Genomic DNA, 12,747 nt, shown 5'->3' with positions numbered 1-12,747 from the left:
CATCGCGTTTCTACAGAATGATCTGCCAACGTTGCTCGAAAATGTCCCACCGAAAACGCGTTGACGTATGTGGTATCAGCATGATGGTGCACCTGCACATTCCGCAATCAACACTAGGCTGACCCTTGACAGGGTGTTCGACGGGCGTTTCATAGGACGTGGAGTACACATAAATTGCCCAGCCCGTTCTCCTGATCTTACACCTCTGGACTTCTTTCTGTGGGGTACGTTAAAGGAGAATGTGTACCGTGATGTGCCTACAACCCCAGAGGATATGAAACAACGTATTGTGGCAGCCTGCGGCGACATTACACCAGATGTACTGCGGGGTGTACGACATTCATTACGCCAGAGATTGCAATTGTGTGCAGCAAATGATGGCCACCACATTGAACATCTATTGGCCTGACATGTCGGGACACACTCTATTCCACTCCGTAATTGAAAACGGAAACCACGTGTGTACGTGTACCTCACCCCTCATGGTAATGTACATGTGCGTCAGTGAAAAAGACCAATAGAAAGATGTTAGCATGTGGACGTAATGTGCTGTTCCAGTCTCTTCTGTACCTAAGGTCCATCACCGTTCCCTTTGGATCCCTACGTAATTCGGTGCTCTCCGATACACACGATCGAACAGCGGAGGAGTGGTACTCAAGCGTCAACTTTAGGTTACAATATCTCCGGATGTAATTAACATTTTACAATGCAACAAACGTCACTGATTACGTATTTGTTTATATGTTCAGATGTGCTAACAAAACTAACGTGGTTCCATTTAAAAAAACGTAGGTTTGTGCTAAAAAAATACTTCCGCGCATTTTTGTATGGTTTGTATTAAACAATTACACTAGCCCCTCTCCTCACGTTCGGTCTGTGGAATCGATTCGTCAGTATTTGATGTGGTTTACGAAATATATCCAGCGGTAATGTTAGGTGACTCACCCCGTATACTTTTAATGAGTCGGACATACGCCGTCTTACTGGGACGGCCTATATCCCCGCATGGTACGACAATCCTGGCTGACGTCGGAACCGACATCTTGCTGCATCAATGACCTCCCCATCATCCATTTACTGCTTCCTGAGGATTGCATCACTTCGTTGGGCTAAACAGGTGGAAGTCGGGAGGTGCGAGATCCGAGCTGTAGGGTGGATGAAGAAGAACAGTCGTTAGATGTTTTTTGATCACCTCTCCGGTGCGCAGACCTTTATGAGGCCTTACGTTGTCATGGAGAAGTTAGTTCGCATTTCTGTGGGGACTAAGACACTGAAGTCGTTTCTTCAGTTTCTTGAGGGTAGCAAACACACTTCAGAGTTGATCGTTGCACACCGAGGGACGACATCAAACAGAAGAGCGTGTTCAGAACCTCAGAGGAGCGTCACCATGCCTTAAACGGTTGAGGGTGCGGCTCTGAACTTTTCCCTCAACTGGACGTCTCTGTAAAAAGTTTGTAGTGCTGACATATCCTTCCACTGTTTGGGAGGAGAGGTGCTGTGGCGCAACTCCATACATTACCTATGTTTCATGGCCAGTGACGATGTTCGACAAAAAATTGCCTCGTAACACGCAAGAAATTCCTCAGAGATGGTCCTTCGTTGCTCTTTAAGGTCTTCTGTTAGGTGGCCAGGAATCCAACGGGCAAACACATTTGGTTACCCGAAATGGTGGACGAATGTGTCAGCACTACAAACTTTTTACAGAGACGTCCAGCTGTGCAACGAGGTGTCTGATTGTGATCCGTCGATCATCTCAAATGAAAGTGACCGCACGTTCCAACATTGCGCAGTCACAGCTGTGTGCGGATGGCCGTCACACGAGAGAGCGGATAGGTTTGCGCGACCTTGTTGCGATGATGACAGACCTCTTACCCAACGAAAAAGCGTCCAGTTAAGTTTTATGAGCTGAACTCCTTTCGGGTACGCAAACCTGTGTGGCGCCTTGCGTTCTAGAAGTTCGTTTGCATTATTGCGGCGACGAATTCGCTGAAGTCGTTTCTTCAATTTCCTGAGGGTAGCGCAATATACTTCAGAGTTCATCGTTGGACCGTAAAGGCGGTCATCAAACAGAATAATCCTTTCAGAGTCCCACAAGACCGTCGCTACGACTTTACCAGCTGACAGTGCGGCTTTGAACTTTTTCTTCGAAGGAGAGGTGTTGTCGTCCCACTCCATGGATCGTCGTTTTGTTTCAGGTTCGAGGTGATAAACCCATGTTTCAGCTCCTATTACGACGTACGACAAAAAATTCTCAAGATCAGCCTCGTAATGCGCAACCAATTCCGCACAGATGAACCTGCATTCATCTTTACGGTCTTCCGTCAGGCGGCGAGGAACCCAGATGGCGGGCCGATCTTGTGGCCGAGAGGTTCTAGGCGCTTCGGTCTGGAACCGCGCGACCGCTACGGTCGCAGGTTCGAATCCTGACTCGGTTAAGGATGTGTGTGATGTCCTTAGGTTAGTTAGGTTTAAGTAGTTCTAAGTTCTAGGGGACTGATGACCTCAGATGTTAAGTCCCATAGTGGTCAGAGCCATTTGAACCATTTTGAACCCAGCTGACCGACAAGTGTATCAGCACTACCAACAGAGATGTCCAGTTGAGTAGGGAGATGCTTGACTGTGATCCGTCGATCACTTCGAATGAGACTGTCCGCACGTTCCAACATTGCAGGAGTCATAGCTTTGTGCAACTGGGCAGCACGCCGAGGATCGGACATGTTTGTGCGACCTTGTTGCGATGATGACAGACGCCTCGCTCAACGATTCACCGTGCTTTTGTTCACTTCCCGGTCTCTGTAGATATTCTGTAAGCGCCTATGAATATCTGTAATGCTCTGGTTTTGCGCCAAAAGAAACGTAATGACAGCTTTCTGCTTGAAATCCACATCCGTCACAGACTCCGTTTTGAAGGCTAGGTAATGAGTCGCTACCTGTCGGAACTTCATGAAACTAAAGAGGTTGAAGAGCGAATATTCCACAACGAACTCCGCATTTTTTCAAGTGAAGTTGGCCGAGAAAAAAATGTGTTGCATTACTTACTGAACGCCCCTCGAATTTCCTTCTTTTTGCTGCAGACCAGATAGTTTTAATAAATAAATGAGATGGAAAGATATTCAGCGCCATAAGGATTTTGCGCGCTATTTGAGGAGATCCTGGGCCACTACAGTATGCAGGACCCATGTGGAGGACATTGATACTCACAAAGAAGCAGACGAGGCAGGTAAGAGGGAGCCAGCCCAGAGCGTCTGTGACGTCAGTCGTAGAGTGCTCCCTGAGGTAGAAATAGACGCCCTCGGCGATCACGAAGACGGACGCCCCTACGAAGGACATGAGCAGCAGCGGCCGCCTTCCCACGCGGTCGACCAGCAGCGACGCTGCCATCGACGACACCACCTGGATGCAGCTGATGATGATGGTGGATATGTCCGAGTCCATGGAGCTGCCGCTCCACAGGAAGATCTGTGTCGCGTTCACGCCCATCGCAGCGCTGCCGCACAGGATGTTCAGCCCCGCGAAAATGAGCGCCACCTGTGGTCCATGAGGAGGTACTCATTTAACTTTATTACCCAAAGCCCTGACGACAACAAAGTGCATACGCGAAGAAAATAGATACCAACAACCCTAACTACTGTTAGAGGTGTGAAGAGTCCACGTCGACCGAGAACTTTTTAGAAGTCTAGAGAAACTAGTTGGATTAGTGGTCTCTATAATAGCACAAACTACTACATGACTTACCTAGATTCGTGTTACGGGCCTGAAGATGGTGCCAATGAGGCACCGAAACTCGAAACTAAATAAAATTACGTCTGCTGGTATCTATTTTCTTTAAGTCTTCGACCAGCCACAGTTACAGTCCATTTACACAAGACGGAATAAAAGAAACAAACGGATAAAGAAGCCAAGAAAATTTTCAAGGTTGCTCGAGATCAGAACGTTATGAATATACCGTAAAAAGTTCAGCCACATAGCCTTCTTGGAATCAGCTGCTGTGGTGAGATACCAAAAAATCATGTTTTCTGCAAATTTTTAAGCCTACAGTTAATACAATTTTGAAGAAGCGTACTCAAACCCATCATTCATTCATTCATTCATTCATCGCAGTTATACACTTCAATTTAAATCATGGGATATCACGGATATAACCGTCATCACCAGTCGATTCATTTACTAATCTTTACCTGCGTATTTTACTTACTCAAGTAGTGTAACTCTGAACCTCTGTATCTCGACAATAGATAAACATATCAAAAAAATATTCAAGTTCGTTCTAGATAGTGATCTTAGAAATATGTCGCAAGAATTTCAGACATTTGTTGTGCTTAGCAATTTGGGATCCTCGCCTGGATTTTGGTCTGCTGGTGATGGTGAAAATATGGTAAAAAACTTTTTCCTTTGTTTTTCGAAGAACCGCCAATGAATTAGTGATGCCTCCATAAGTCCCATCCAGCCCACAGTATACCACATAAAACACAAAAAGGATCAACTGATTTGTTCCATTCCTCTAAGCAAGAAGACGTGCGTAATATTCTTACTTTGAATCTGTACGGTAGGATAGTGACACTAAGAAGATACTTCTGTTGGGTACACAAATTCAACACACTTGATCATCACAAAATCCCGTTTTTATGCGAGGCGTTTTCGAACATGTTGGTAAGAATGTTGTCGTAAGCATATCGACGAACTAAATAGACTGTTACATTTTAAGACAAAGTTATCAATATTTTAACTTGGGGAACAAGTAATTTAACAAGTTTTTAATTTAATTGTATTCATCATAATCGTGGTCTTAGAAAGCCTGCAACAATTTCAGTAACCACTCCACCGGCTGTGATTTGGAAACGTACTTTATTGAGTGCTACCAGCTTTGGCCAAGGCCCATATTCAAGAGCGTCTAACAGATGTGGATACATCGTCCTCGCCTCATCACACACTGATCAATACCATGTACATCTGTGTGTAACTGTATTTTGTGACTACATATCAAGAGATGATGCATTTTGATGACCGTACTATGCACAATAACGAATGACACACTATTTTTGTGTGACGAGACGAAGACGATGTATCCACGTCTTTTACAGACATCGTTCAAAACGGTCCAGTATGGAAACTAGAAGTACTGAATAAAGTAAGATTTTAAAATACACAGTGGTAGAATGATGTTTTTCCTTAAATTTACATAGACTTTTAAATTTTAAATATCGCTGGCTCAAGAACGAACGAATATCAGTGGTATCGCTGACAGCCTATGCTCCATCTGTGTATGCAAACAGGTCTATAGATTAGATGAGATTCAGTGCACAGCTGATTCTCCTGTAGCGTGAAGTACTGGCACCCACATTCCTTTACAAAATCGGCCGCATATCCTGAATCTTATCGTTGTTACAATGTGCCTATTTCTGTAGTGCCCAGTAGTGCCATGTTTCCATGTACTATAGCAAAAACCATTGTGTCCTCATTCTTCAAGGACCATCACACTTAAGGGTGTCGGTTGCACAATCACCTTGTAATTATATGAAGCACAGAGTTCTTCATTCGTTGGAAAGCTTTAGACATCTTTTCTAACAGTGAATTTTAAGTAATACTCTCGTTGATCTCGTAAGTTGTTATCTAGAAAGATTTGGTCCATTGGCTTTTCCCTTCTCCACGTTATCAGCAAGTTCTGAGCTAAGAAAAGAAAGCTGATCATCATGCCATCTTCATACTAGCGTTCTCTTCCACATATCCGACTGCAGTGTGAATTGGAAGTGTAGCTTATCGACTGTATTCGGTCAAAAAATACGCCAAAGTGGAAGCGAGTTGCAAAAGAGTCAGCTGCAGATGGGCGAGAGTGTTAGGCGTTGCAGAGCAAAACGCGGCCGTCTGGCGTTGCGAAGCGGAGCCAGCTGCGTGCAGTATAGCAACAGGTGACGCTGCAATGCGATAGCGGAAGGGTGGAAGCCTTTCCTCATTTGCCACCATGGAAATGTTTAGAGTACATGCCTTAAAACCCAAACGAACATAGTCTGGAGCGTGTAAGTACTCAGCCATTCGCGTGCTAAATGATTCTTGTCTCAGTATCACAGCCTACACCATGAGCCTGTGACATCTGGAGCGATATCCTGGTATGCAGTATGGGGTTATTGTTCGACAGCAAGACAGGGCAGCTTGCCCTGAGCCGCTGAAGGGTGTTCACAGCCATCGTCAGCTGCGCTGCTGTGCTGTCACCACGGTCGCAACTGGTGACGTCACTGACAGTGGCATTCGAGTGACGTCACACTCGGCCCGCTTTCTGCACTGACAGCAACGCTGGATGTCTATTGTTTCACAGGCAACTGGACACCTCCACCAAGCTGTTTCTGATGTACTACGGCTGAGGGCCGGAATAAAGAAATTAATTGAAGCATTCTACTGTTGTGACGTCTTTTGCACCCTCCACAAGTAACAGTCCAAGTGTCCAGATTGATATTTTCACTCTGCAGCGGAGTGTTCGCTGATATGAAACTTCCTGGCAGATTAAAACTGTGTGCCGGACCGAGACTCGACCTCGGGACCTTGTTCTGGAAACTTCCCCCAGGCTGTGGCTAAGCCATGTCTCCGCAATATCCTTTCTTTCAGGAGTGCTAGTTCTGCGAGGTTCGCTTCCGTAAAGTTTGGAAGGTAGCAGACGAGGTACTGGCAGAAGTGAAGCTGTGAGGACGGGGCGTGAGTCGTGCTTGGGTAGCTCAGATGGTAGAGCACTAGCCTGCGAAAGGCAAAGGTCCCGAGTTCGAGTCTCGGTCCGGCACACAGTTTTAATCTGCCAGGAAGTTTCAGTCCAAGGGCCAATTAACAGAAAGAAGTACTGTATTCCATTGGATAGAACGCGAAACATGTGTGGGAAATACAAAGCTAATGTTAACTCTCCTGCCAACCTTCGTGTGCTGGGTCGGACTGCTGTCTTGAGGGGGAAGGGGTTGAAGTCCACGGAAATCACAAATAGGCGACAAGGCGTTCGACGTGCACCTGTCACGGAATTTGGAGATGGGAGGATTGTCCATTCTGTAAAGCAGGACCAGTGGCGATCTGTGGCAGATCTGAAGACAGAGTACAGTGTTGGTGCAGGCATGGTGCACGTTGTTCAACAAGGGGTTCCATAGCAGACGGCAGCTCCGTGATCCCATGTTTAATCGAATACCGTCAGCTATGACAGCAATGTTCTTACGATCTTCGAGACCGGACCGTGAACCAATGTAAACGTGTCGCTTGACCGGATGAGCCACGTTTCTTGTTACACCAAGTCGATGGCCGTGTCCGGTATGCCGTCATCTGGGTGAACGGCTGTTCGAAAGGTGCACCATGCCATGGTCTCAGGCCGGTCTGGGCATAAATATGCTATGGGAGACTTTCAACTTCTCCTCTATAGCGTCTCTGGTAGGAATCAAAGCCACCAAGACATCTGAGGAATAGCAACTACTATTGCAGGTCAGCTGTTTTCCGACTTGCCTGATGTCTGACAGCGATGGCATCTTCCATTTGGATCTGTATCGCATGGCCAGAATCTCGCCACCGTGGTTTCAGCAGCACGGATGCGAATTCACGTTGATGTCTTCCATCTGGATACCTGTCTGTATCGCAAAGCCAGAATCTCGCCACCGTGGTTTCAGCAGCACGGTTGCGAATTCACGTTGATGTCTTGGTCACCACTTTCACGTGATATGAATCCGTTGAACGCACCTGGGACGCTATCAGGCTCCAGCACCCACAAACCACTGGCCCACAATTTAAGGGAGCTCTATCACCTTTGCGAAGGCATCACCTTCAGAAATCTAACGAGGATTAGTCGAATCCATGACATGCAGAATACCTGCTGTGAGGCGGTCAATAGATGAACCAATAGGCTATTAACCAGGTTGACATAATGGTTTTTGCTGGTCAGTGTGTTTAACTATTCATACATAACCGATTTTTAAACTACATAGTCTTATGACCAAATCTGTATCGAAAATCGACTGCCATAAGTAACAGGAGTATTCGTCTAACACAGGATGATGCCATAAGGAAATCAGCCTAAGTGTGCCGGTTTAATTCCACCACGACCACAAACCAATTTAGATAACTGCACGGCGGCAGCTGTATGGCTTTCACGTTTTGTCGCAGAACTGTTGCCGTAGGCAGCAGCTGCTGAGAGGGTGTTCCGTGGCTTGCTTCAGCGATGGTGAGTTTCGGGGCATTTCGGGTCTTGTCGGGCGACCAGCAAGTAAACACTTAACCGACAATTTGCGCTGTGTGGGAGTAGTTTCCTACGTGTTTCGGTTTGGCGGACAAGTGGGACCGGCGTATGGTTACGAGCTGTGGTTTGATCTTGTGGCTATATCTTTTAGATCACTGGAAACCTGTTGCGTGCCAGGATGCACTAGGCTACAGATGTCTGACAGATTCCGCTTTTGTTAACTAGGAAAGGTGATGGTGTTTTCTACAAAAGCTTAATTCATTACTAATTGACAGAGATTCTCTCTTAACTCGGTTGGCCTATTGAATGGCGGTTGCTGTGGGGTTTTCCAAGACCGGTTGATTACTGCTCGCAATCTTGAGCCCCTTGTTTGACAGTTCTATATTTTGTGGGATCTTTTCAAACTAAAGTGTTATCTCACATCACAGGTGGCTACATTTTGAAGTTCGTTTTGTGTAACTGTCAGCCTGAATAGAAACTATAAGCAAATATTTCGATGTTATTTTAAAAGGGAGTGTAGATGATGTAAATCTTCCATTTCAAGGTTATTTCCTTTAATCTTTATTAACCTACCCCGGTAGCTGAATGATAGCCGGCACGGTAGCTCAGCGTGTTCGGTCAGAGGCCTGGAGGGTCTCTGTAATAAAAGAACGGAGTGAAAGATCAACGAACTTCAATGGATGTTATGTGACGTCTGCTTTTACCAATAAACAACGAAAAAAAGTGGTCAACGAGACAGAATGTGAATCCTAAGGGCCGGGTTCGATTCCCAGCTGGGTCGGAGATTTTCTCCGCTCAGGGACTGGATGTTTTGTTGTCCTAACATCAACATTTCATCCCCATCGACGAGCAAATCCCCGAGGTGGCGTCAAATCGAAAGACTTGCACCCGGCGAACGGTCTACCCGACGGGAGGCCCTAGTCAGTCGACATTTATTTTTATCTTGATTACTGTAAGAATTTGAAACGTTTGTAAAACATACAAGTGGTTTTGTGTTGTGTAATTTCTCATCATTCTACATTGGTGTTGTTATACATTGTAGTAATAAGCTTCCGAGACTAACTTGGGCTTGCTCTCTTGATTGGCATTTGTTTTAAACAAATGTTTTAGTGTTAATAACAAAAAATTGTTGTCTTTTTTATTTTTTTGGAATCTTGTGCACACCGCTCAAACCGACACCACCACCACTCCCATCAGCCGTCACAGTAAGGTCTATTGTGTCACGCCTTACATGTATGATCATCTACCCAGAGCAGCAGGAATTCATACGTTATTTTCCCCAAAATCGGCAGTTGTGTTTTAGGAACAGCGTGTGTTAGTGGGAACAGGCGGGACACGAGGGAGAGGGGGGTTCTGTTATTAACATTTTCACAATGAAGTTGCTCACAAAATCCATACTAGGTGCAAAATCCGGTGGTTCTACTGCTCGTACCTTCTGTGCAACACGCTGCAACACCCTCCAAACGGTTACGTGATGTGTGCTGATAGCTCGTGACACAGTGTGTTCTCTGTCACGCCGTCCTCAGTATCCGATGATCCACCATCAAGCGTCTCACAATCAGTATGTTCAGGACGAAGTCTTCTCGACTCTTAAAGATGTCAGTAAAGTGTATCGCAGGTACTACGATATCAGTTCCTCCAGGTTATGAAATCGTTATCTGTAGACACGACGAATGTCTGTCCCACTGGCTCTCGCCTCTTCATAACACATAAACATGCTCGTATTAGTAAATTCAAAACAACCATGTTCCACGCTAGGTCCAAAATCTCACATGTAAGCAACACTGAAGCCTTATAAATAGAGCAACAACTACTAATATTTACGAAATCGTTGTGGCTCCTCTGCTACCATGACTAGTATACATCATTCATGCATATATCATAAACAAGGGACTAAAAAGAACGTGTTCCTTAATAATAAATTAAGAAAGTTAGTCTGTGTGTGAGCAAATGTTGCTCAAAACCAGAACTCCTGGATCTACAAGCATATAAATATAGAAATATTTTCAATCAAAATTTATTAAATCTATCCCTTTCTAAAACATTTAAATAATAATACCTGTAGTCTTCCGTCATTCTTCTAGTAGAAAACCCCACCTAACGTACATATTTTTACCAGAATTATAACTTTGACTTACTAACTCACTGATTACACGTCGTTTACGATGTAATACACTGTATACTCAGCTTGCCTTTTCTCCCAGGATATCCTACGAACAATAGATGAAGGGCAACAGGCAGATTCCATATTCCTAGACTTCTGTAAACCGTTTGACACGGAGCCCCACTGCAGACTGTTAATTAAGTTACGAGCATACAGAACAGGTACCCAGATATGTGAGTGGCTTGAAGACTTCTTAAGTAATTGGGCCCAGTACGTCGTCCTCGATGGCGAGTGTTCGTCAGAGACAAGGTTATCGACAGAAGTCCCTCACGGAAGTGTGATAGGACCACTATTATTCTTTATATACGTAAGTGATGCGACGGACAGGGTGAGCAGCAATCTGCGGTTGTTTGTGGATACTGTGAGTTTCGGAAAGCTGTCATCGTTGAGTGATTGTAGGAGGATTCAAGATGACTTTAAAAAATCGAGTCGATGTGAAGAAGGGCGCCTGGCTCTAAATGCAGAAAAACCTAAGTTAATAAAGATAAGTAGGAAAGGCAATATTCGAATACAGCATTTGGGGTGTGCTACTTGACATAGTTACGTAGAACTAAATATCTAGGCATAACGTTGCAAAGCGATATGAAACCAACGCGCATGTAACGATTTTTGTGGGGAAGGCGAATGGTGGACTTCGGTATATTGCGAGAATTTTGGGAAAGTGTTGTTCATCTTTAAAGGAGACCACATATGGAGCCCTAGTGCGATCAATTCTTATGCTCGAGAACGGTTCGAGTGTTTCGGATCCGCACCAGGTCGGATTAAAAGAAGACATCGAAGCAGTTCAGAGGCGGGTTGCAACATTTGTTACCGGTAGATTCGATCAACACGCAAGTATTATTGGAATGCTTCAGGATTCCAATAATCCTGGACTATTGGATTACACGCAAGTATTATTGGAATGCTTCAGGAACTCAAATGGAAATTCCTAGAGGGAAGGCGACGTTCTTCTCGAGGAACGGTGTTGAGAATATTTAGAGAACCGTTGTTTGAGGCTGACTATAGAGAGAGTCTACTAGCGCAAACGTTCGTTTCGCGTAAGGACCATGAAGATAAGTTAAGAGAAAGTGGGGCTCGAACGGAGGCATACACTTAGTGGTTCTTGTCTCGTTGTATTTTAGAGTGGAACAGGAAGGGAAATGACAAATAGCGGTACAAGGCACCCTTCCCAAGAACCGCACGGTGGCATGCGGAGTATGTATATAGATGTAGACGTAGATAAATAGTGTATATTATCATTTCAGTTAGAGCTACTTTATACGACTGATTTCCATTTTAGTAACAGCTTCGTCACCGTCAGTATTAGACAAGATGTGCTTCTACTAGACAGTGTATTCACACAGTCAGGTAGAATTGTTTCACAGGCACTAACGCTGTGCACGTACATTCCTATAACGAACTCGTATCGAATTTACGCCCGATTGTATTATACAAATGAAAATAATGCTGCAGTTCAAATGTATGCCGAAAACATTTCGCACAATAGCCAACAACTCGCACACGCGACTTTCTTCGATGTGGTCTTTAGCAGTATAGATAGTCGCCCGGGAAGGTGCTGCCGTCTCTGTGTTTTGAGTCACATTGACATTGGCCCTGCGAAGATCACAAACCTCGTGATACAATGTCATAGTACGAGCATCTTGATCCAATGCTGTTGATGTGGTCTTCAGTACAGAGACTGGTTTTATGCAGCTCTCCATGCTACTCTATCCTGTGCAAGCTTCTTCATCTCCCAGTTCCTACTGCAACCTACATCCTTCTGAATCTGTTTAGTGCATTCATCTCTTGGTCTTCCTCTACGATTTTCACCCTCCACGCTGCCCTCCAATACTAAATTGGTGATCTCTTGATGCCTCAGAATATGACCTACTAACCGATCCCTTCTTCTAGTCAAGTTGTTCCACAAATTTATCTTCTCTCCAATTCTATTCAATACCTCCTCATTAGTTATGTGATCTACCCATCTAATCTTCAGCATTCTTCTGTAGCACCACATTTCGAAAGTTTCTATTCTCTTCTTGTCTAAACTATTTAACGTCCACGTTTCACTTCTTTACATGGCTACACTCCATACAAATACTTTCAGAAACGATTTCCTGACTCTTAAATCTATACTCGATGTTAACAAATTTCTTTTCTTCAGAAACGCTTTCCTTGCCATCGCCAGTCTACATTTTATATCCTCTCTACTTCAACCATCATCAGTTATTTTGCTCCCCAAATAGCAAAACTGATTTACTACTTTAACCGTCTCATTTCCTAATCTAATCAGCATCACCCTATTTAATTCTACTACATTCCATTATCCTCGGTTTGCTTTTGTTGATGTTCATCTAATATCCTCCTTTCAAGATACTGTCCATTCCGTTCAGCTGCTCTTCCAGGTCCTTTG

At 44.6% G+C, this 12,747-nt stretch overlaps 1 protein-coding gene across 1 annotated transcript in view; it reads right to left on the bottom strand.

The window, feature by feature from the left end:
* Positions 1–12,747, bottom strand: part of LOC126260068 (facilitated trehalose transporter Tret1-2 homolog) — a 101,077-nt gene that overhangs the window by 33,190 nt on the left and 55,140 nt on the right. Inside the window, exon 4 of the mRNA XM_049957265.1 lies at positions 3,202–3,528. Coding sequence (XP_049813222.1) covers positions 3,202–3,528 — 327 coding nt within the window. The remainder of the gene's footprint in view (positions 1–3,201; positions 3,529–12,747) is intronic.

The sequence above is a fragment of the Schistocerca nitens genome, chromosome 5 (genome assembly GCF_023898315.1).
Source record: "Schistocerca nitens isolate TAMUIC-IGC-003100 chromosome 5, iqSchNite1.1, whole genome shotgun sequence".
Taxonomy (NCBI): Eukaryota; Metazoa; Arthropoda; class Insecta; order Orthoptera; family Acrididae; genus Schistocerca; species Schistocerca nitens.
This window is presented reverse-complemented; position numbering and strand designations above follow the sequence as displayed.